Source organism: Melanotaenia boesemani, chromosome 4 (genome assembly GCF_017639745.1).
Source record: "Melanotaenia boesemani isolate fMelBoe1 chromosome 4, fMelBoe1.pri, whole genome shotgun sequence".
NCBI classification, from domain to species: domain Eukaryota; kingdom Metazoa; phylum Chordata; class Actinopteri; order Atheriniformes; family Melanotaeniidae; genus Melanotaenia; species Melanotaenia boesemani.
Window position 1 is genome coordinate 4,151,783 of NC_055685.1, and position 25,310 is coordinate 4,177,092.

The 25,310-nt window shown below is 40.4% G+C and overlaps 1 protein-coding gene across 2 annotated transcripts in view; it reads left to right on the forward strand.

Annotated features, from left to right (window-relative positions):
• Positions 1 to 1,210: 1,210 nt before the first annotated feature.
• Positions 1,211 to 25,310, forward strand: part of LOC121638349 (atlastin-2-like) — a 28,344-nt gene continuing 4,244 nt past the window's right edge. For both annotated transcript variants that reach the window (XM_041983076.1, XM_041983077.1), the window contains exons 1-12: positions 1,211 to 1,300; positions 8,897 to 9,198; positions 10,777 to 10,911; positions 11,043 to 11,147; positions 14,805 to 14,855; positions 17,472 to 17,528; positions 17,724 to 17,816; positions 17,926 to 18,064; positions 21,785 to 21,912; positions 21,993 to 22,049; positions 22,389 to 22,460; positions 22,542 to 22,973. In XM_041983076.1, coding sequence (XP_041839010.1) covers positions 1,240 to 1,300; positions 8,897 to 9,198; positions 10,777 to 10,911; positions 11,043 to 11,147; positions 14,805 to 14,855; positions 17,472 to 17,528; positions 17,724 to 17,816; positions 17,926 to 18,064; positions 21,785 to 21,912; positions 21,993 to 22,049; positions 22,389 to 22,460; positions 22,542 to 22,973 — 1,632 coding nt within the window. In that variant the 5' untranslated portion in view covers positions 1,211 to 1,239. The remainder of the gene's footprint in view (positions 1,301 to 8,896; positions 9,199 to 10,776; positions 10,912 to 11,042; positions 11,148 to 14,804; positions 14,856 to 17,471; positions 17,529 to 17,723; positions 17,817 to 17,925; positions 18,065 to 21,784; positions 21,913 to 21,992; positions 22,050 to 22,388; positions 22,461 to 22,541; positions 22,974 to 25,310) is intronic.

Consider the following 25,310-nt stretch of genomic DNA (forward strand, 5'->3'; position numbering starts at 1 on the left):
GCATGTTTGTTTGTGCTGCTTTTGTAGATGCTGTATTTACTTGTGCTCCCTGATAATGGCTTCCAGAGCAGGTTCTTGACTTTATGCAGTGATTTCCAGTAACTACAGAACCAATGCTTGACATTTAATATTGATCTTCAGACTTGTCACTTCAGATAAAGATTTTTTTTCAAGTATAATGCCCTGTAGTCTTAAATGAAAAAATAGTCAATTTGTTGGCATTTGTGGAGACACGTGGGATAAGGTAAGATGAGCCTTTTAATTTAGCATTCCACCAAAGTTCAGTACGTGTCCTGTCAAGTGGAATGATAAAATACTACTTTATCATCCTGTGGGTCAGTTTACTCAAAGTTAGCGGTTATTTGATATCAGTAAGTGAATAAGTCACCATCAATCATTAAACTGACCATCTAATTTAAAATAAAAACCACGTGTAATTTTTTTTCTTTTCTTTTTTTTATAACTAAATATTTTTGTCATGTTTTTAAAACTAATATAAACAACCTAAAAACTATTTCGCTAAGTTTTCACTATAATGAACTGCTAGCATCTCTGATATTTTAAATTGAAATTGAATATTGAAAAAAACAAAACAAAAAGGATGAATAAATAATTGTCCAGAAGTCTAACATTAAAAGACTATCTCTAAAAACTCATTTAAAATCTGCTACCTAAATTAAAATCAATGTGTGTTACATGCAAAACCAGTCCTCCTTCATATGTGGTACAAATTTAGGCTTATATTAAGTGAAATTATTAATCAGGTTTGGTACACTGGCAAATCATTACATGCTTCATAATAATCTTGGACTATTATACATTGGTTTTGATTTGGTAGTTGTTACATCAGATATAAATTTCACTTTAACAAAGCAAAACTGAGGCTCATCACATCTTCCATGTGTTGGTGTGTTAAATACATAAGTAGGCCCTAATTTGTTATTTAATTGTGTTTGTTATTAACTTATTATATAAAAAAAACATTAAAAGGACAGAGGACCAGTTGTTTTGAATAAATTATTGATGTTGCGATGCTAATTTTCACAGATATATGTTCCTGTTTAATTATCAGCTAGATGTCAACAGTAATTACAGGATAAGTAGATGCTAATTGCTAGCAGAAGCTAGTCAGCCACGCAGGGGGCGGGGCTTCCGTTAGTATTCTTAATCCCGCGCGGCGGGGCGGCTCTGAGTTCTATGACATCAGAGCGGGTTGCTGCTATCAGCAGGTCAGGAAAGATGGCGGCGGAGGAGAGCAGGTTGAAACAGCGGCATCATAAAAACAGCATCTTCAGAGAAGGTAGCGTAACAAATCTTCAGACTAAAGTGATGTTAGCGATGCGACATGTAACATGAAGGTTTTGCTATATTTGTGGTTTCTACATTCGCATATTTGGGTTTTTTGTGGACAATAAACGTAATGAAATGACTCTGGAGGCAACGCTCTGCTTCGTCGAATAATAGCATCACCCATCGCTTCACATCAGTGTCCTGTTACCACAGCGGTAAAACATAACTGGAAACATGGACTTAAATTAGGGGTGACAATGACCGTGGCCTGCGACTGAACTGACGTGGACTTATTCCCGCTCTGCGTGGTGTGTTGTCATGATGCAGCCGATGTTAGACGTTCGGTTAAGCCGCCCAGCTGCCCTTACCTGTAGTCGACTGTTTGTTGTTAGCGGTTCAGCTAACATAGCTCATAGCCTCCTCGAGCTAATTTTTTGCCCGTAGAAGAAACTTGTGGCTCTCTCAGATGACAATCTGCATCTGACGCCAGAAAACGTGTGTAAAATGGCATTAACCAAAATTAATTCCCGTGATTAAAACACACTTGTGCCATTAACATCATCATATACTGGCCTTCCACATTTTAACAGTCAGCTAGTTTTATGTTTGGCTAGCTTTAGGCTACATGTGATTAAAAACGAACATCATTTTACATTTAAAAGAAAGAAGGAGGGAAGAAAGATAACCCATGACTTGAGGAGCGATTAAACACGCTGATGGTAGAATAAACTGGAGTACGGACCCAGTTCTGATTCCTGCTGGATACTTCCCAGGAAACATGGAAGTGAGTAAAGTGTTTTTGTCTGAGCTGTCCGACCTTACACGTGCAGAACTCGGTGACTGGCCGTCAGGTAGACCCCAGTAATCTGCTGACTAGCTCAACATTCCTCTCTGCCTGTTCAGTATCTGAGACTGGTGGATGGTGGTCTGCTGGAGACTGGCTGGTTTCAGCTGTGGGCTCCTTCTTCTCAGCCAGCTGATTACTGGATGAGCTGCTTTTGAAGTTGGACTGTATCCTACTGTGACCCAGTACTTAGTTATTTCATCTTTTTATTTAAGCTCCTCAAACATGGTAAAGGATGTTGACTGTGTTACAAGTGACTGCTATTATTACAGTAGACTGGAGAACAGCACAGTTTAATACAGTGCTCAGGATTATAGATTTTCTTGGTATTATTGTCAGAGAAACAACGTTCACAATATTATGATTACAATTATGTTTTTATTAATTTTCCAACACCATAAATATGTAAAACCACATTAAAACGCTCTTTTTTTATATAGGTCTTTAAGTTTTATTTCTGTATTTTGATGCCAACTTAACAAAACATAGTCTAATTCCAATCCCCTTTGTTGTGTAAAGAATGAATTTTACATATTAACTCCAGATTTCTCTCAGAGAAAACGGATGGAAAAGGCTACAGAACCTCTACCTAGACTTTGGTCGTTAGGTCTGGTAGTTTCTTTCTGGAAACTACATTTTAAAAATGGTTTTGAACATTTAAACCAGAGTAAAGAATTTAGAAACACTGGATAACATCTAGCTAGCTTTGACTTCCCGCTGTGTTTTTAGCAGTATAGCTGCTGTTTGACTCATAAATAAAACCGTGTAACCGTGGAAATAAATAAACAAGACCAGATAGACTGCTCTGTAAAGGTCAGGGATGTTTGGCTTTCTGTATGTCAGAATTAACCTAAAATCCACTGTAAACTGCACAGGTGAACTTAATTTGACTTTCTCTAAACTTGTAAATGAACGTATACAACTGCTCAATGTTTATTTATTCTACATCATGTTGATTTCTAACAAAATGATTAACCAGAAAACATCCAAAAGAAGTGTGTGAACCATGAATGGAGCACCAAATGTTCTGGTTCAATGACTTCTTGTATCTAAACAGTCCTCTTCATCATACTCTTCACATTTAGACCTCATCAGACCAAGATGACACCCAACACCCAACATAACTTATTTTAGTTGTGGTTTACCCACCGCAGTTGATAGATTTTGTTTATTAGTTTGAGATGAAGGAATTACCATCACGTGATTTGACTCAAATACCCCACGTTCATGATATAATATCTTTGTAGCATCAACTTTTTTTCCTCCTGAAAGTTGATTAGTTAAAAGTATTTTTTATATACTGGATCTGAAATTAAATACAGTTTCATCTACAGGCTATTGCACACTGGCTACAAATACAGCTATCATGTTCATACAACGTGCTGTTAGTGGTTAAACATATTCATATTCACTGGATTTCCTTCTTTCTCTACATCGTTTTATGTCCTGCTTTTACCGGCCGGTGAACCACCCTCCACAATTTTACTTTTTTATTTCCTAGACGTAAAGAAATTCAACAAGGACGATTTAATCTGTTAGTTTGAAGGGAACAACTCATCCTCTGCCATACTTTCCCACTCTAACATGCTTCTTCTGCAACTCAAACAGAACGAAAACAAAGCAACACAAGCGATAACGCATGGTGCAGCTTCATTTTCCTTACGTGCAGAAGTTGCTCTGATCTGACAGACCTGTCTGGAAAGTGACCATGTGGATTCTTTACAATTAATCACAGCGTTTTTACCACAATTAATTATTGAATTAATTAATAACAATATTGTAACTCTATACCGAAACACCAAAGTGAAGGAGAAAATTCAAAGACGTCAGAGCTTGCTGCAGTACTGGCTTCCAGATCTGTTTACGGTTTGTAACATACAAATCTGGCTTACTCTGGTAAAGAGTTCTTTTCAAAGGTGAATTTAGTCATCGCAGATGGCGATGTTTGCTGCAGTCCGACGCCTCAGAAGCCACTCATCCAGAGTCATGTTTGTGTGGCAGATCTGGTTTTCTGCAGTAAAAAGTCATGAATTATTCTGAACCTACTATCCCAGATTTAGACTCAAACTCTACACTGTGCTGCAAGATGGAAAAGGACGTCCGTTTTGGTGCATCAAAGTAAATTTTGTGAGAAATGTTGGTCACTTTTATGTCTCATAAATGGTATGCAAGTGTCTGTTCAGGTCTAATAAGCATGTCCCTTGTCAGCAGTGCATCGGGTCTGTGTGAAAGCTGCCAGACCAGACTGTTGGGTGTCCTTGCAGCTCTACAGGACTTTAAACTGAAATATTTGAGATTTTTATGCACTGCCTGTGTATGCAATGCAACAGTGAGCAGGGAAAGAGAGGAGAGCTCTGCAATGAGGAAGTTTTTCAGTTTAAATTGATGATGCTGTAAACCACAGGCCAGCTTGAGCCGTTTGATCAGTGTGAAAATATGCATATTCACAGCTGATGCATTGATGAGCTAATGTGAAAGTCAGTGTTGTGGTTGCAGGGAAGAAATGAGCAAGTAATTATTATTGTATGATCACCCGTCTTTACAATTTATTGGTTGTGCTCAACAGGAAAGACTTTTTTATAAGTTAATGCTGTAGATTTCCATGGAACAGTGATCACAAGCAACCAGTTCAACCAAACGATGAGAACCATCGTTTTTAACTGGAACAGTTTGTTCCTCAGCTGCTGGTTAAATTGTTTTACTTTCTTACTCGTCGTTAATTAAATGTAGTTTAATATAAAATACTTGGCCAATTTAAAAAAAACAAAACAAAAACATCCAGTGAGAATTTGTTCGGACGGCATCGTTTAGAGAAACTCATACAGACTGATTTCCATCCATGAATTTTTCACCAAGATCTGCTGCGTATACTTTACCTAGTGTATCCTGAATATTCTGGTGCGTTTATGTTGACCAATCCATGTTTAAGCTGCATTTCACATTGTAATGATTCACCTCTCTTTCCAGTTTCTACATTTGTAGCTTCACTTTCTTCAGGGTTAGAGATTCTTTTACTTCAACATCAAACTTCACCTCCTGCAGTTTTCTTTTCTAGTGTTTGATTTTCACCTATGACACCAGAATCTGTTTGACTTACACAAGCATTTCTTTCGGACTTGCTGTCATGTGGTCTTTTGTCCAGTCATATTTGGTCTGTATGAACATTAGTAGTGATAATATCTAACAGGACCTACACAGCTGCCAGCGTCTTGTACACACACGCTATAAATGTGTTCATGTGGATTAATGTTTTCTTAGTAACATGGAAACGTTAGGCTCAGTTTTAAGTGCAACTCTTATTCTGAGCAAGTAAAAGCAACTTGTGCCAGGATGCAGGTCGTTATGACGGCATTAGGTTGTACATATAATAATTACCATGAACAGTTGATACAAAACAAAGCAGCACGTGTTGCTCTGAAATGTGGTTTTATGATAAATGTTGTTAAAATGCACTTCCAGGTTATGGGTGAAGGATAGATAGTTGTATTCACTGATTAATTTTTTAAAATAACATTATTATGACAAAAACACCATCTACGTTTTACCAGAAACTTCCTTTTAGCAAAAACACACATAATTACTCAACAAGGCTGTAGGGCTGTGTTTCACTGCCAACATGTAAAACCAGTTTAAGCCAACATACAGTAATGTTCAGAGCTCACTACCACAAAATATTATACAACTTTCACTGCTTTTAAAAAGCAACTGAAAATATAAAAATCAGCAGATTTAAATTGAATAATATGTGTGTAGTTTTGTATGATAGTATATAAGTATGACTACATTGTAAATTAATGAATTAATATTGTATTTGTTGAAAATGTAAGATCAAAATGTTGTTTTAATGAATCATTTGTAATCTGTCATAAATGTAAATTGTATATTTTTTCTACTGTAAACGGACCCCAGGAAGAATAGCTGGTGGAGCATGCTGCTGATGCTAATGGGGATCTCAACAAACGAACTGTTTTAAGTATACTTGCAGATTAAAAATAGATTACAGGCTTTTTCTCTCCCTTTTTTTTATTTGGTTGTTTTTCTCTTTTGACAGCGTCCGTTATTAGTTGTTGATCACTTGAAGTAAATTAAGGAGTCAAAACATTTCATCATTCTCTCAAGTCTTTCAGGAGAAAAAATATTGGCATTGAAACAAACACACAACAAACTATTTCCATGTTTCCACTTTTTCCTCATTCCCAGTTATTCCTGCTTCCTGTTATTGCTACTTTGGAAAGTTTGACAGGAAGTGGCTTTATCATCATTTCCACGTCTAAATAGAGGTCTCTTAGCAACATTGTGAAAGTGATCTTTTTATGATGAAAACGTGATAAATACTGCTGTTATCATGGATCATTGTGGTTTTACCAGATAGTCTCTGAATAAACACTACATGTTGTGGCTGAATTGTAAACCTCCTGGATGGGTTATAAATGTGTGGAAAGCTTCTGTAGATCACAGGACTCTTTATGTTGGTTCAGCTTTGTTCTGGGAAATATTTGTCCCCAGGCAGCACGTGTCCTGCGCAGCAAAGTCTTGAAGACTGAGTTAACCGGATCATGTAAGGCCCCAGTTTTCATTTCAGCCTGAACTGTGACTGTTTGGACCAGCGAGCTGCTCGGCTGGTTGTTGCTGCCTGCTGAGCGTGCACGTGGCCTGAATGACGACTCTGTGCTTCCATCACAACACTTCTTGCTGCTCAGGCCTGATCAGGTGATCTGAGTCACATGATCTCAAGGTCACAGATTCAGTCTCTTAAACTGACGCATGGAGACTTTATCTTTCTCTGGCAACTTAAACATCTTTTTTTTTTTTTCCTTTTCATTACTATATTCTGTTTAATGCTGTAACTGTTTCCATTGTGTATGTTTTTGTCTCTGTGTGCAAAAAACTGCTCCTGTTTTCCTCTTTGCCTCAAATGTTTTATTTAACCAATATTTACCCATATTTTGTCTTCCTTTTTTTGGAAGTTGAGAAGAGAGAATATTCCAACCACATCAGTGGCGTCGTATTTACTGTAAACCTCTGGCCATCTCTGCCTTTCCTTGATCACAATGGTTTCCCTGAAGCTGAGCTCAGATGAAGCTTCACTAACTTTTGACTGAGGGTTAAAAGATTCCTGGAATGTCAGACTGTAGACGTGGTTGTCTTCGGTTTATTAGAAAATGTCTATGTTGCTGGTAGGGATGGCTTTTTTTTTTTTTAAAGTATTAAACCACTTGATTGGCTCAGTTACATAAAGAAAAGGTATCTGATAAAAAATCTGCTGTATTAAACTCAATTGCAAGTTATAAACAAATGGAGCTAGGTAACATACTAGTTTATTGTGCTCTGTTTGTTCTCAGACTTCAGTCGAGTTGGCTTTTTATAAATTGCTCTAATCTAATAAATGATGGAGTCGTTTGCTGAGTGTAGTTTCTGTTTGTCCATCTGCTGGAGACGCCTGCAGAGCCGGAGCACTGCTGCAGTAACTTTATCAGTCCAGAGATCTGTTGGTATTTATCATTCCTGCTGAAATGATGCCGATGACGTAGTTTTAGGGTGTGTCTACACTTAAAACAAACTTCTGTGTGATTGCTCTGATCATGTGGATCATTGTAACCTTGGTGTGCATCAGGAAGGTGGACCAAGAATCACTTTGGAGTATTGATCTGATTACAAATGACTTCTGATCTGGTTGGACTTTTTGTCTTTTTTAAATAACACCAATCCACTTTAAAGGCAAAATAAGTAGCATTGACACCTAGCTTTTCAAATCAGGAGCCTTTATGCAGGTTAGAGCAAGTAGATGAGCACTGTAAACGGTACAATAGGGTTAAAAATACACACACTACTTATCAGATAAATGTGATTTTAGTGTGTGTGTGTGTGTATAAAAGTAGCAGGAAGAAAAAAGACGTCATCTCTTTCCTGATTTCTTTGTGTTTCAGTGGAGTTGCTCTTGTCGGCTCCATGTCTGCTTTGTTTTCGATGGCAGTAGGAGGCTGTGGTGTTACAGCTTTTTCGGACAGAACTAGAATTATAGTGTTTAATATTCATCCAGGTGGTCCATTTATCTAAAGCAGTGGTTCCTAACCTGTGCTCCTTGAAGACACCCTTCATACAAATACTAAAAAGCCGTGAAACCCCCTGCCCCCCTCCATGCTGATTTCCTGCTTTCATTATGGAGATTCTCACTATAAATGCTGAGTCCCGTCCTTTAATAAACCCAAAGTTAAATTAACTAAATTTAGCTTTATTTATTTATTTTATTTTTTTAGCTCTACTTCTAGACAAATCATCTGCTCTGTGGTGTTTCTCAGACACAATTTATTAATTACATGTTGCAGGAAACATCAAGGTTACCAGGATAGACATGAAATGCTCCACCACTGTAGCTCCACCTGCTCACTGATCTTACTAAACCCCGGTACATGGACGAAAATTGATTGGATGCACAAGTCGTAGGTTTTTTTAAATGGCTTACTTGCTTTATTTATTAATTTATTCACTTTAGGATGTGGTTTAAAAGGGTTTTCAGAAATGTCCTGGTTCTTTTTAAAATAAAAATAAAAAAACTTGAGTGGCACACTGTACACTTGTGTGGATGTTGTCTTATATTTTTAATCACAATGGCTCTGAATGGTCAAAGTCTTGGGGACCCCCTATGCTTTTTGGGGGACTCCAGGTTAGGAACCACTGATCTAAAGGACCCCTCCAGATCATAACTAATTGTCCTTTATGTCCTGAGACTTGCCAGATCTTAACCACAGATTTTCCTTCCAGATGGTCATGGGTTTAAATCGGATTCATCACAGCTGAGATATGAAGAGGAGGATGATGATGATCTGCTGGATGAAGAAGAAGAAGAAGAAGAAGAGGAGGAGGTGAGTGTAGCCCGGCCGGTCCAGATCGTGGTGGCGGATGAGGAGGAGCACTCGTTTTGGCTTCAGGAGGCCGAGCTGGAGCGGCTGCTGCTGCATGAGGAGGTGCAGGACCTCCACGTGGTGGTCGTCTCCGTGGCTGGAGCTTTCCGCAAGGGCAAGTCGTTCCTGCTGGACTTCATGCTGCGCTACATGTACAAGCAGGTATGCTGGCAGCCGAAGGCGTGGAAAAAGATCATCTATGTGTGACTTCTGGTTCTTTATTTCATTTACTGTTCAGGGGAGGATTTCAGACCTCTTGAGTCTACAGAATATGGACCACAGTGAGACTTAAAGATGAGTTGATGAGGAAAAATAGACGATAACAAATAAGTTTTGTTTATTTTAATAATGTGGAAACCCTCCCTGCGTGTACACTGGAAGTTTCAGCTGATCTAACCCCCACCAGTTTTGGTTTCATGTAATTAGTTTTTTTGTTTTTCTTTTGGCCGTTCTTCTCTGGTAGATTTTCCTGCATATCATGTTTCTAATCATCTTGATAAACCTCAGCTCTTTCCTGTCAGATCACTTATGTGTTGAGGAATTATTTCAGTTTTGTTTTCCCTGGAAGTCGTTTGGCTGGATTACTCTTCAGTGAACTGGCTGCAGGGTTAAAGTGTTTCTGTTTGAAACATTGTGGGCTGAACGCTGAACCGTGCGTCCCTATGGATGTCTGTGATTTGGTCTTTGGTCATGTTAAGCTACTATAAGCACCAGTGGAACATTCTAGAGGTTTTTGTCATGCTAAAGAGGATTTTAGTGCAGCACAATGCTGGCTCTGTGGTGGGGCCTCCACCACTCACTCCTGCTTATTCCTCACATAAAAGCCATCTTTCCAAACAGCAGGTCAGTGTAAGATCGCTGCTGACACAAAACCCTACAAATGTATGAAAATGTGAGTTGGGAAATGACTTTTGGTCATTTTCAACCCCTAAAACATTTGGACCAGGTTAAATTTTCCTTTTAGTGTTTTAGGGAAAGCAGCTTTTTGACCCACAGCAGCAGTCAGGACAGAAGATACGTAACATGTCGATGCATCTGCCCTCACAGCAAACATAAAGGTGCATTGTGCCTTAAAATAACAACCTTACGTTCAGTCCTGTTTAAAATACTCCTGATAGAAGTTGGAGCTGTTTTTAATGCAGACGTTTTTAGGTAGATTAATGTGAACGTGGGCCATGATGAGAGGATGTAGCCGTGAAGATGGCGGCTAAATAAAGTCCAACCCAGATATCTGAAAACATGTCAGTCTGGTGGCCTTGTAACTAAAAATAGACAAACATGGAGCTGCAAGCTGCATGAAGGAACATAAAGCAGCTCCTTCAGTCACATTCACTTCAGTCACTTCACTGTTTGACTAACAGATGTGGTTTTTTTATTTATATGAGATCAGGAAGCAAAAGCAGAAGAATCTCACACTGAAACTACCAAATATTTTCCGTTTGAAGCGGTGGTTTTATGTTGATTGCTTTGACGTTATTCTATCATATACGTCATAACTGATCTGACTTTTAATGCTGCAGCAAGGTAATGATGATGTGAGGATGCTGGTTTAATGCTACCTTGAATATTCTGGATTGTGTGATGTCTAGCATCACTGCTAACTTGTGTTACAGGTAAATTTTGTGGTTCCTAGAATTACACCTCCAAAGTCTGAAGTAGATCAAATGTTTTTAGTTTAATGTGTTTTTAGAGCAGTTTTTTATAATAAACGGCAATGTTGTGTTTTTATTCTTTATTCAGTCTACAAAGTCATGGCTCGGTGGTGAAGACAAGCCCTTGACCGGCTTCACCTGGCGGGGCGGCTGTGAGCGGGAAACCACGGGCATCCTGGCCTGGAGCAAGGTGTTTGTGGTGGAGAAACCAGATGGCAGCAGGGTGGGTTCTTCACCGTGAAGCTAAGCACCCTGCTGATGTTTTTACATGAATTCAGGGTGAAACTCTGAGGTGACACAGGAAGCAAGTTGGACTGAAGTGTTTTTGTGTGTTTACTGTCCTTGAAACTCCAGGTTGCTGTTTTACTAATCGACACACAAGGTGCTTTTGACAGCCAGTCCACCATCAAAGACTGCGCCACCCTGTTTGCTTTGAGCACCATGACCAGCTCTGTCCAGGTGAGCCGTCTGAAATGCTGTTAGACACCAAGTCGCTTTTCAGTACACAACTTCTTTCACTTTTTACTTGAAGCACTTTTTAGAAATGTACACTTAAAGCACAAGAAGGAAGACGCACTGTAGCTGGAGAATAATGTACCAAACTATTTATTAATTTTTAATTGATTTGTGAGAATAATCAGATGAACTGAGTTTAGTTTAGAAAGTGAGGGGGCTGGTATTAAAACACCTCTGATTATAACAGAATTGTTCTGATATCTTATCAGGAATGACGTAAGCTGATACTAAATTCAGCCTGTTGTCACACCGCCAACAGTCTTCCATATTGTTAAGCAAATCCTAAATTTTCAGCTGACCAGATTTAAAACACTACAGATCTTTCCAACCTTAAAACTAGTTTTGATGGCACCGCGGTGTTCGTTATGTACATTCACGGAGCGGTTGATGTTCTGCAGAGTTCTGAGGCTGAGAAACCGTACTTTACTTTGCGTGCTGGGTGCTGCAGCAGTGGTGCAGTCTAGTTTATTCTAGTGGGTATACTCAGATCCCCCCCATACATCATGTCCTGGTGTAACATCTGTCCCTCAGCACCCTTCCCAAAGCAGCAACTGCTCATAAATGTATACTTTGGTAATGAGCACCGCAGTAATTATTAAAGTTTGCATCTACACATAACTGAGATCATGAAAGACTGGTTCTGTGTTATCTAAATGTAAACACAAGATGTGTAACAGTCATTCCTTTCTTCATGGGGATCTTTCGCCCCAGGAGCTTTGCCTGCTTGGACTGGGGGTTGTTGCCGTGGTGATTGCCCTTGTCCCAGTGGCTGGGGGTTCCGCACTGCAGTCCTACAGCTGTGATGTGGACTCTGGCCTGCCCTGATCTGGGTGGTTGCTGTGCTGACCTCTGTGGAAATGTGATCGGATCCTCATGATATTGTTTCCCCACAGCAGCGTCAAGCCAGATGTTTATTACTTTTATTATTTTTGTACTAAGAAACAGAAACTGTGGAGTTCTTGTTTGTGTATAATTTAGGGAGGGGGGACGACTCTGTGCATTTATGTGGACGTCTGTGTGACTGTGAGAGACCATGATGGGTGTGTTTTTAAATTGCTATGTCATATAGTGTGTGAAGGCTTGTTTTACTTTAATATGCATACATTTTTTTTCATCATGTAAAGCACTTTGTGATGCATTTGGCAAGAAAAACGCTTTATAAATGAAGTTTGATGTGAATTGATTAACAGCTGCACTTTAATTAACCACTGAACAGCCACTAACAGAACAAGACAAATCCATTTTCAATTAATAAAAATTCATGAAAAAATATAGAGGCAAACATTCCACTCTTGGAATAGCTTGAATCATGAGACAACTACACCTAATACACATAAGTTATTTATTTGATGGTGTACAAGGTGTCCTTATTAATGGACATTTAAGATGACTATGAATTGTCTTCATTTTTATTTAACCATAATACCATGCTAATAAAGCGTTAACTTTGTACATTTAAATAGTTTCTACCAGCTTTAAATGTCCAACATTTACCTAACTTTCTATTTCTCCACTCTAACAAAGGATGCCTGTTTTTAAATTCCCCTACCTGACTCTCACTCCACAAGACCGGCCAGGTCGAAGTCTCTTCTACGAGCATGCACACACAGAGAGAGAGAGAACAGCAGTATGAAACCACCACTTTAGTTAGTTAGTTTTATATTAGGGATGCACCGATATGAAAATTTTGTTCGATACCGATATCCGATATTAATATTGTTATGGCCGATAACCTATATTTACCGATGTCGAGATATATATTTTGTTTTAAAAGGTTTAAGATTATCAAATTCTGTACAAAGTGAAAATAAGGCAAACATTAGGGGTGTTAGCTTCCCACCATTGTTTGTGAAGTTCTGGATGGCAGTTTTTCGGTTGACATATCAAATTTGTGGTGCTGAATGAGTTGACACGGCATCCTCTTCGCATTACTTTGACTTTGTGGATATTGCATCCTGCTTTTTGAGTACCTTCTTTTTACACCGTGAAAAATTACCACACAGCTGAAATTGCTTCTTGCTTCAGTTACATCCCACAATGCTGTGCTGCATCGCTGTCACATGTCCAAACATGGCTGCATGGCCAAACCTTCCAACACACGTACACAAACAGCAATTATACGAAAATAAATATCGGCTGTTAATATCGGCCCAGTTTTGCTTATCGGACCGATACCGATTATGTTAAAAAAATGACTAACATCGGCCGATACCAATATTGATGCCGATATATCGTGCATCCCTATTTTATATAATTTAATATGCCAATCACCTGCTGTTTAACACACGAATTCGACTCACCGGGGCCCCGTTTCAGAAAAAGGGTTAAACAAACTGAATTTAAAGCACAACTCTGGGTTGACCAACTCAGAGCTTTCTGAAACGGGCCCCAGGTTGGACGACAGCGTCAGGCTCTCCTCCCCGCCCGTAACTGTGTAACTGTGGTGTCCCCCGAATCGACAGTGGAAACAGCACCAGTAGCAACACACACACTGACACACTGAAACTGTGATTTGACTTTGTTTTCTTTTCATGTTTTTTCTCTGCGTTCCCTCTCCATCGACTACTCATACCGCCCAAAAACTCTTCTTCTTTTTCTGCTGCATCTTCTTCTTGCTCTGCTGCATCTTCTTCTCTTTAATTCGCGGTTGTCTAGCAACCAGCCACCAGCTGTTAAGGAACTTAGGTCAGGATCAGGACAGACGGCCAAGCTGTTTTCTCTCTGCGGCGGCTCAACGTCACTTTTGACGAAATTCCTCATGGTCTAAACGAGCCAGCTTTGTGGCTAATTTATGACGGGGAGAGTGAAAGTTATGTTACGAAACGTGTTGATACGCATCTTTGAGCATTTTTTTTATGGTTATACGGAAATTTGTGACCTTTTCTAAAGGGGGGGAAAGCGGCGTATACCTATGTATCACATAGATGACACTGTGCTGCAGGGTAATGACAACTCCAGGAATGTACAGAGTAAATGTCAGTGTGGCAACAAGTTTGTAGTACATAGCCTTTGGTCACTAATACCAACACTTATGGTGCCAGAAAGCTCATAGTTACATATTACCACGTAATAGTAACCATGGGTTTAGTTAACTTTAAAATTCTCCTCATTACTTTCAAAGCACTCCACAATCTGGCCCCTCCATATATATCTGATCTCCTGCACATTGCCACTCCGATCCGTTCACTTCGCTCCTCCTCTTCTCTCCAGCTTCTTGTCCCCCCTGCCCGTCTCGCCACCATGGGGAGCCGAGCATTCAGCCGCTCTGCTCCCCATCTCTGGAACTCTCTTCCCCCTGACATCCGTACCATAGACTCTCTTCCTCTCTTCAAATCACAACTCAAAACACATTTGTTCAGACAGTCCTATGCCATCTAGTCACTCTCCATCTTTCTGTTGTCCTTCATTCCGTTTAGTTTTGTACTTATTGTTTTTAACTGTTTTAATGTTTGTTTTGTACATAGTGGTTTTTAAACTATTTTAATGTTCCTTTGTACAGTGTCCTTGGGTGTTTTGAAAGGCGCTTTTAAATAAAATGTATTATTATATTATTTATAGTTTTATATTTTTAAATTCTGGTTAATGTTTGGCTTGTTTCAGGTGTATAATCTATCTCAGAATGTCCAGGAAGATGACCTCCAGCACCTCCAGGTAAGAAGCGCTAATGATATTTTTGATCATTTTTTTTAACCCCTTATTGACGAGAGCCCACTGTACAGGGGCAGTATGAGATCCGTGCAGTACAGAAGATGTTTGCATATACTATGAAGCAGCAATGCTGACATGAAGCATACCAAAACGAAGAGAAACTCATCTAAAAGACTCCACTAAGCATTGGCATCCGTACCAAACACAGTTCAAACCCCCAAACAATTAGAGTAAGAATGTAAGAAAACCATGAGAACAGCACTGTCCACTTTACAGCTTCTGATAATTTCTCCACTTATAGAAAACCACACAAACAAGGTGTCATATGAAAGCAGACACTCTGCTGTATCCATGGCAACAACAAAGTTGTTTTACCTACACAGATTAAGCTCTCCTCCGAAACCACATTGAGTGAAATGACACCAAATTCCAAACAAACTCTAGAGGAAATGAAGCGAATGGAGGGCAGGAGCAAGGCAGGGAGAAAAATGGAGGACATTTAAAGCATTTCTTTCCCATTGCTGTGTTGGGAAACTTGAGATTAGTAGCTAACAAAATAAATAAGATCAAAGCACTGATAAGGACACCGAAGGAATACAGAGAATGCAGTATTATGTGTGTTCAGAGCCACATGGCTGCAGGAACATGTCTCTACACTGCTTTAAGACTGCTTGAGCGGATTGAGAGAGCAGAAAGCTAAATGAGGAGGTGTTGCAGTGCTTTTCAACATGGATAATTCACAGTAAAGAAAAATATCTGCACACAGGACATTCAACCGTCCGCAGTGAAATTTCATCCATATTTTAAGCATCAATATCCAGAAGTTCTTCTGTTATGGAGACTGATCTGGCTCTGAGGACTGCTCAGGATGCTGCACAAGCTGCTGAACATCATGGAGAACACAGTGAGGAAACGGTGTGTTCAGTCAGAGGCTCCTTCAGGTTTACTGGACCACAGGAATACATAGGAGATCATTCCTGCCAGCAGCCATCACAAATAATTGTCAATTATTTTTAAAAGAAAAAAAAAAAAATTTAAATTTCTTCTCAAGGGATTAATAAAGTGTGTATTTTTTTAAGGGTGTCAAAAATAACACATTAACAGCAGTAACTAATTTATGTAATTAATTGCATTAAAATTTTTAAGGCATTTTTTAAGACATGGAGGTGTCTGAGGTGAGATGGAAACAGTCGGCTGCCTCTACGCATGGATCTGAGGTGTCACACTCGTGGGAGATGAGGATGTTTTAACACATGCACTTTTCCCGCATTTTAAAAAAAAATTGTAGTTTTGCACAAACGTCACTGTTCTGGTCGACTGCGTCTGCTGTTGTGAATCATGACGGCTGTTTGTGATCAGCTGTGATCGGCTTCTCCATCACTAGCACCGTCTCTCTTGTTAAGTTTGTTTATGGTTCAGCTGGGAAGGAGGAAACTAGCAGTTCATGGTTCACACCGTCACATATTTATCCAGATGTAATGTTTTTGGACGTGTTGGTAGTAGTAAGCTAAACTCACCGGTCTCATGTCGATTAGATCCGTGTCACTGTCGTGTGAAGCTGAAGAATAGAAAAATGTTGATAACAGCAGCCGATTTCAATTAGACATTGTTTTCCTGTATTTCGTATAACAATTCAGTATTAATGAGGTAACACGGCAGTAAAATCTGCTAGTCATCAGCCATGCACACATCTGTGAAGATGGATTTGGTTCAGATATCTAGTGAGAGTGAAGCGGCATGGCAGGTGTCTTCTCTAAATCATTGCTGCTGTGCAGACGTTGGAGACAGAGGTCTGATCTTTTATGGGCCATGAATGTCGTGAGAAATTATGAACAGGCTCTAAAACACAAATCGGAGCAGGAACCTTGTCTAACAAAGAGGCTGGCAGGTGGTAGAAAGGATTTAAACTTCAGTTATGCAGGGACGGGTTTTTTTTGGTTGTGATTTCATGTAATATTGAACTGATTATTACAACCAAAGTGATCATCTAATTTAAAAAAAAAAAGTGAAGAAAACCTGAAGTGAGCTTTGGCTCTTTCTGTTGATACAAAACCGTAAAAACAGACAAATTTCAGGCCTAGTTGTGAATGTTAGTGAATCATGATTAATTAATTTGTAAGCATTATTTTGATTATAAATGTAATCATTTGACAGCTATACTGTGATGCAAAGCAGCTGCCACATCTGCAGTATTTCTTTTTTCTCCTTTTAATTCTGACGTACATAAACTGATTGATCGGAACCCTTCTTGTCCGTCCTCCGGTGGAACCACCCATTCGCCACCATCAGATATTAGTGACATAAACTAAAGATCCTGTTGATCTTCAGATGTATTTGTCCAAAGGAGGCTGGAAGCAGCTGAACCTGGAAAGGTGGAAAATCTTTCCTCGCTGCTGCTTACAGCCTGTTGGAAAGCAGCGATGGAGACTTGATTCCTTTGGATTAGATGCTTTAAAGTGGTTTCCTGAAAGCATCTGCTGAATTTTCTTTTTTAATCCAAACTAAATGAATGATGTTTAGAGCTGCAGGTGGAAAAGTTTTCATGTAACAGACTGATGGAGTGTTTATCACTGGAGTTGGATCTGAGTTTAAGTTGACAGGCTGTTTTTCTGTCCTCAGCTCTTCACTGAATATGGGCGGCTTGCCATGGAGGAGGTCTATGAGAAACCTTTCCAGGTCTGTTTGTGTGTATTTTGTTCATACATGCACATTAAAATCAAAATGAATGAATCTTCTGTAAAAAGAATCAAGTGAAGATTAAAAATTGAGTCTTAGACTGATTAACAAGTCCATCTGAGACGAGTCTCCTCACCAGTTAAACACTCGTGTTCCTGTTGTATCCAGCTAAACTCCTAACGTGTCTCTTTTCAGTCTCTGATGTTTCTGATCAGAGACTGGAGTTACCCGTACGAGCATCCATATGGTCTGGAGGGAGGGCAGAGTTTCTTGGATAAACGACTGCAGGTGAGTTTCACCCTTTTTTCTTTTTGCACCAGACACTGGAGGCAAGTGTTTGTTAAACATGTTTTCACTGTACGATTTTAACTGATCTACCTGGGATTAAAACGTTCAGGTGAAGCAGAACCAACACGAGGAGCTGCAAAATGTCCGCCAACACATTCATTCCTGCTTCTCCAACATCAGCTGCTTCCTGCTCCCACATCCCGGCCTGAAGGTGGCCACCAACCCTCACTTTGATGGCCGACTCAAAGGTAAAACACTCGCAGCAGGTCAGCTGCTACGTGTTCTGATCGAACGGTTACAGAGCATGGATACAGTTTTCTGCTCACCAGCATCACGACTGAAGCTGTTTCACTCTCTGATCAAGCTACATCCTAGAAAAATAAACATCAGGTTTGTTAGCACTACCTGTTTAAACTGGGATGTTTGGTCGTTAACCAGAAACAAAACCAGTTGCTGTATATATTAACCCCTAAAGCTCCACTGGATCACCGCTAGGATGCTATCACTTATAGCAACAGTTCTTTAGGAACGGTAGCGTGTAACTCTGGGGGGTAAATTGTGATGAATAGCTTACCAGCAGCTGAGCTGGAGTTGGTTTGGTGAGGATAGATAGCAGTATTTAGAGTAAAAATGGTTATTTTGAGGTTATGAATCTTAAATGTTGTTAAATCTGTAGAAGCAGAAAAATCTAAATGTTTGTAGGTAATGTTCTGATTTTACTAGCTTCGGGAAAAGTTATGATTTTATAGGTGTAGCTGATACATGGATCAAGTTTAGAAATCCTGAAACTCGTGGCCGATGTCTGCATTGCCTTGTCATGTTTCATTTGGTGGCTTCTGAAAGCCGAGGTCATTCCATTCAGTGTGAGGGCTATTTCTGTTAGTGCAGAGGGATCCATCTGGGTCACTCCCAGCCCCTGGAGAGGCATGGATTTTGGTTTTTGTTCTTTTCACCTAACATAGATGGAGGACACACTATTATCCAAAACTTAAGAGTACACAGGTTTCAGAGATGATGCCACCCGTTTGACTAAAAATAAACTGGTAGCAGAAGGGTCGGCAACAACAAATTTAATGTTAAAGAGGACGCAGTGGTAGAAACCGTAAATGGGAAAGAATGGTGGTGGAAAAACTTGGCTGCTCTGGACTATCTTCACTTTTTTTACATTTAGTGTCACTACATCACAAAGTGGATTTTTTTCAAGGAAAGAAATGAGTTTCTAATGCTGCCCCCAAGTGGCGGCATAATGTAGCTGCAGGTTTATGAAGCTGTAAGACCAACTTGGTTGAAGTAGGTGTATGGCTGGGTATCGTACCGGTACCTTCACTTAGATACTGGGTCTTTAATGATACTTTATTCAATACCAATTTTATTAAATCAATTATAATAAAAAGAAACTGCCATGTCCTCATCAGCAAGTAGCTCCTCAAGGGCAGAGCGCCTTGGATTCTTCTGGAAACAAAAAAGACAAGGAAGATGGAAGAAAAAAAGATAATAAGGGTTGATGCCAACAAGTTAATTTTCTTCTGAAAATGAAAGGGGGCGGTTAACGTCCACAGGCGGACTTAAATGCTGTGAGGACGATGGATTCTGTTCTTGCAGTCAAATACGAAACAACTTTCTGCTCTTAAACTAATTGCGTGCACGTTCAGATGCTTCACCAAATTGGTCGTGTTGCCGGCCTTAGCAACGATATCCTTCATGTGAATATTGCATCGCGCACTATTGGCATCAGTCTTACTAAATTGGAGCTGCACTGTTGACCTCGGAGGCTTTTTTTCTTTCCACTTCAGTGGCACATGCTGTAGTCCACAACACAGATACATGTGAAGTCTGTGGGCGTAACCACATGAGTATTTTTCCTGAACCTCAACCACGTGTAACGTTACAGTCAGTCACCAGCAGCATTATCAGATTTTGATCCCATGACTAACCCTTCAGGCACCGAAAAGACAAGTCATGTTTTGATACTGGGTAGAATCGAAGCGTTTCAGTCGGTACCATAAAGAACCGACATTTGGTACCCATCGGTATGTCATCAGGTATAAATGTCTGAGACAGCAGCGCAGCCACAGGGCTGATCAGGATGAGCAGATTTCTTACTCTCCACTTACCTGCAGGATGATTACACCAACAAATAACATGTGTCCCTGCTACCATGCCAATAATTCATCACATGATTTAGGGATGGGCTGATACCGATACTAGCATCGGAAATACTCGCCGATCCTACCAAAAGTAAGGGGATCGGTATCTGCGAGTATTTCTGTCTAAACGCCATCCGATACCACGGAAATGGAATCATAATTCTTTGTTTCCTGCCCAAGATGACCACACACAGACACAGGGAGTTACACAGTCTTGCGTGACCGTTGTTTTGACTTGGTAGGCTGCGCTGCGCTAACATTTAGCATTAATAGTATTCTAGCGATCCTACAGTGATGTTCCTGCTAATGTTACATGTTAATATGAACTATGAGAGACTGTAATACTGAGTGTGTGTGGGGTTAAGACAGATATGTGGTTGGACCAGAAATGAAAGGGCGGCGTAGGAAGAGTGAGTGAGAAAATGAGTCTGTGTTCTGTCGGTTTAGCACACGCATCAGAGTAGCATTCATTACGTTAATGCGCATGCGGGTTAGGGTTAGGCGCAGTCGTCAGTTTGCACTATGCGTATGCTGATCTGACAATGTCTGCTGAACTGACAGAACACCGACTATAGAACCTTGATGGTTGTTTTTCCTGATGCTGGTGGTTCGCCGTGGTTACGGCCAACAGTAACCATTATTTGTTCAATAAAGCCGTTGTCCTCAGAATAACTCTGCATCTGTTCATCAACACGTCCTGCTGGATGCTACAGTATGTTAGTTATTTGGCATCATTATTCATTAGAAAATCCTGCTAGCAAAACAGCAACATGCGTCACATGCAGGGCTGAAGTTTCCAGAGGCGGCACGAATGCTGTCAAAGTTACCTCCAGCAACTTTATAAAGCATTTTGGTTGAAATCATGTAAAAGACGACAAGTTTGTTGCCTTAAATGAAATGTACAACGAACCACAGCAATAACAAACAACAAATGCTTTTCAGAAAAGGAATTTGCAGAAAGCCACCACAATAACAGATAGTGTCTCTGGATGGAAAACGTTTACTGTATGCCCAATTTCAAGATAGTTTTTAATAAAAATTATATGATCCGAGTTTATTTATTCAATAATTAACAGTTCTGTGGCCATCATGGATTTCACATAAGGCTGTCAAAAATAACGTGTTAACAACAGTAACTAATTGTGTTTTTGATTAACGCTCCCTCATCCCCAACACTTTTCCCAGTGAGAGGGTTCAACACTGCACTCCTTTATTTTTTAAAAAAAAAAAGAGTTTCCTGCAGTTCTGTACTAATATGGCTTCTCCTCTCTTGACGTCCTCTGCCGTTATTTTATTTCCTGGTCCGTTGGCATTTTTTTCCCCCTGGTGGACTTTATTGCGCATGTGCAACTCTCAGCATGGCCAGGAAAGAAGACCATTTTCGTTGTCAACGATTTTTATTGTCAACTATTGTCGACATCGACTAATCGTTGCAGCACTAGTGTGATATGTAAATGATTTGAATTTGGTATGAACGTTAGGCTATGGATGACAGGGGTGTCCAGCTCGGTCCTCGAGGGCCACAATCCTGCAGGTTTTCCATGTGTCCCTGCTCCAAAACCACCTGACTCAAATTAATGAGTAATTGTGCAAAACTTAATTGGCTGTTGGATCCATTTAATTTGAGTCAGGTGTGTTGAAACAGGAAACACTGAAAACCTGCAGGACAGGAGCCCCCGAGGGACAGACTTTGGACAGCCCTGATGTATGATCTCCCTGAAAGGGGGGGATGTGATGTACAGATCAACACGCCTTGCTTTACACGAATCTTGAATAAGTGAGGTTTTCTGATATTTGTTTTTTTTTTTTTTGTTTTCACAGATATTGATGAGGAGTTCAAGAAGGAGCTGGTGAACCTCATCCCAGCTCTTCTCTCTCCAGAAAACTTGGTGGAGAAGGAAATCGGAGGAGTTAAAATCACCTGCAGAGACCTGCTGCACTACTTCAAAGTGAGCTCTGTAAACTGCCTCATTGTTGTTTCTAGCTGCTGTTAGAAAGCTGCTTCTCTTCATCTATGTCTCGTTTTCAGGCCTATATGAAGATCTACCAGGGAGAAGAACTTCCCCACCCCAAGTCCATGCTGCAGGTGAGTACAGTCCACGACGCCAGCTCTAGGTTGCCTGTAATGTGACAAGTTTACTTCTTAGGTTGTTTTTTTTTAAGGCTCACTGAATATTCATATGTCTAGCCAATCATTCAGCTCGATCAATAACACAATGTGGAAGTTCAGGAAAAGTTAGTCATACATGACTAAATATGGAATAATATGACTCTTCACTTAAATTCTCAAACCTCCACCTTGCCCAGTCAGGCTGAATATGAATGAAAATTAATCTTTTTATTGTAGAAAATGTTAGTTTTTTCTTTTCTTTTTTTTTTTCATCGTTTCTCAAATGTTAGAAATGTTTTGTCTTTTGTTACCTAGGCAACAGCTGAAGCTAATAATCTTGCAGCTGTAGCAGGAGCCAAAGATGTGTACAACAAAAGCATGGAGCAGGTAAAACGCTGTTTGACTGGATAACCAGGTCAGGTGTTTCCTGAACATGTATTCATGCCGTGTTTTGTATCCTGGTCTCAGATCTGTGGAGGAGACAAACCCTATATTTCTCCAGCAGAGCTGGAGCGGCGTCACGCTGAGCTAAGGCAGTCGTCCGTCCGACATTTCCGCACTATCAAGAAGATGGGAGGGGAGGATTTCTGCCGGCGCTACCAGGAGCAGCTGGAGGCGGAGCTTGAAGAAGCCTATGCAAACTTCACCAAGCACAACGACGGCAAGAACATCTTCTACGCCGCGCGGACACCCGCCACGCTATTTGCCGTCATGTTCATCATGTACGTGGTGTCGCTGGTCACCGGCTTCGTAGGCATCAGCTCTGTGGCCATGCTGTGTAATCTGGTGATGGGCGTCGCGCTAACGTCACTTTGTATCTGGGCTTACGTCAAATACTCCGGAAAGTTTCGTGAGGTTGGGGGAGTCATCGACAGGGTGGCTGAAACCCTCTGGGAACAGGTGAGTCTTTCAGCCTCTACTCTCTTCTCTTAGCTTTCAGTTAAATATACGTTTATATTTCGAACCATAAATGCACATTGGTGTGGTGGTTATCACTACAGCATCACAGAAAGAAGGTCACCGGTTCAGCCATGGCAGGGTTCAAACGGGTCTCTCTGTGTGAAACTTCCTGTCTGTGCGTAGGTTGGGGGTGAGCATGAGTAGGTTGAACAAAGCTGTTTAGAAACTGGATAGATGGATCCGACCAGGAAACAAAGTACACCTGCTTTCAGCTGTGCGGTTTTCAGTCATCAAGACAAAAAAAATTAATCGTCCTCATCAGCTCTTAAAACTGGGCAAAAACAACCCGAGATAAAGAACAAAAGTTATTCCACCATCTTATTATTGAAGAAAAATTAAGCCAAAAAGCAGAAACGGTATGTGGGAAACCGCATCTACCCTGTAGAACCACCTTCAGTAATCTCTTTGTGTGAACTTATCAGTCTCTGAAAGAACTCTGTTCAGCTCACCAAGGTTTGAAGCATTGGTTTCTGCAGCTCTCTGAAGGGCCCCCTCACAGTATTTTAACCAGGTTGAGGTCTGGACCTTGTCTGGATCATGTCAACACTTTATTTTTTTTATTTTTTTGTGTATTTGGGATCACTGTCCGGCTGCATGAGCCAGTTTTAGCCAAGCTTTAGCTGTCAGACAGATGAACTCATGTTTGGCTGTAGAATATTTTGGTATCCAGAGGAGTTTGTGGTCCACTCAATGAGTGTAGGATGTCCAGATCAACATGCCTCAACCACTGCACTCTCTTTAAAAAGATGATGGCATTCATGAAAACCTTTGTATCTTGGATTGGTTCTCAGGTGAGAAAAGAATTCGATGATCATGGTTCATTTTTACTGGCTGTACAAAAAAGGGGCTGGTATAATAATAATTCAACAAAATGATGCTTTTTATGCTCGTTTTAGTTGCACAAAACCCCATTTTTAACGCGTGGTAAAGTGCGACAAAACGGTGCTTTTTACGCGTGTTTTAGTTGCACAAAACCCCATTTTTAACGCGTGGTAAAGTGCGACAAACCGGTGCTTTTTACGCGCGTTTTAGTTGCACAAAACCCCATTTTTAACGCGTGGTAAAGTGCGACAAAACGGTGCTTTTTACGCGCGTTTTAGTTGCACAAAACCCCATTTTTAACGCGTGGTAAAGTGCGACAAAACGGTGCTTTTTACGCGCGTTTTAGTTGCACAAAACCCCATTTTTACCGCGTGGTAAAGTGCGACAAAACGGTGCTTTTTACGCTCGTTTTAGCTGCACAAAACCCCATTTTTAACGCGTGGTAAAGTGCGACAAAACGGCGCTTTTTACGCTGTTTTTAGTTGCACAAAACCCCATTTTTAACTCGTGGTAAAGTGCGACAAAACGGTGCTTTTTACGCTCGTTTTAGCTGCACAAAACCCCATTTTTAACGCGTGGTAAAGTGCGACAAAACGGCGCTTTTTACGCTGTTTTTAGTTGCACAAAACCCCATTTTTAACTCGTGGTAAAGTGCGACAAAACGGCGCTTTTTACGCTGTTTTTAGTTGCACAAAACCCCATTTTTAACTCGTGGTAAAGTGCGACAAAACGGCGCTTTTTACGCTGTTTTTAGTTGCACAAAACCCCATTTTTAACTCGTGGTAAAGTGCGACAAAACGGTGCTTTTTACGCGCTTTTTAGTTGCACAAAACCCCATTTTTAACTCGTGGTAAAGTGCGACAAAACGGCGCTTTTTACGCTGTTTTTAGTTGCACAAAACCCCATTTTTAACTCGTGGTAAAGTGCGACAAAACGGTGCTTTTTACGCGCTTTTTAGTTGCACAAAACCCCATTTTTAACGCGTGGTAAAGTGCGACAAACCGGGGCTTTTTATGCTTGTTTTAGTTGCACAAAACCTCATTTTTAACGCGTGGTAAAGTGCGACAAAACAGTGCTTTTTACGCGCGTTTTAGTTGCACAAAACCCCATTTTTAACTCGTGGTAAAGTGCGACAAAACGGTGCTTTTTACGCGCATTTTAGTTGCACAAAACCCCATTTTTAACGCGTGGTAAAGTGCGACAAACCGGGGCTTTTTATGCTCGTTTTAGTTGCACAAAACCCCATTTTTAACGCGTGGTAAAGTGCGACAAAACGGTGCTTTTTACGCTCGTTTTAGTTGCACAAAACCCCATTTTTAACGCGTGGTAAAGTGCGACAAAACGGTGCTTTTTACGCGCGTTTTAGTTGCACAAAACCCCATTTTTAACGCGTGGTAAAGTGCGACAAAGCCCTTTTTGCGCGCGTTCATTTAACACTTCAAGAAGCGGCATTTA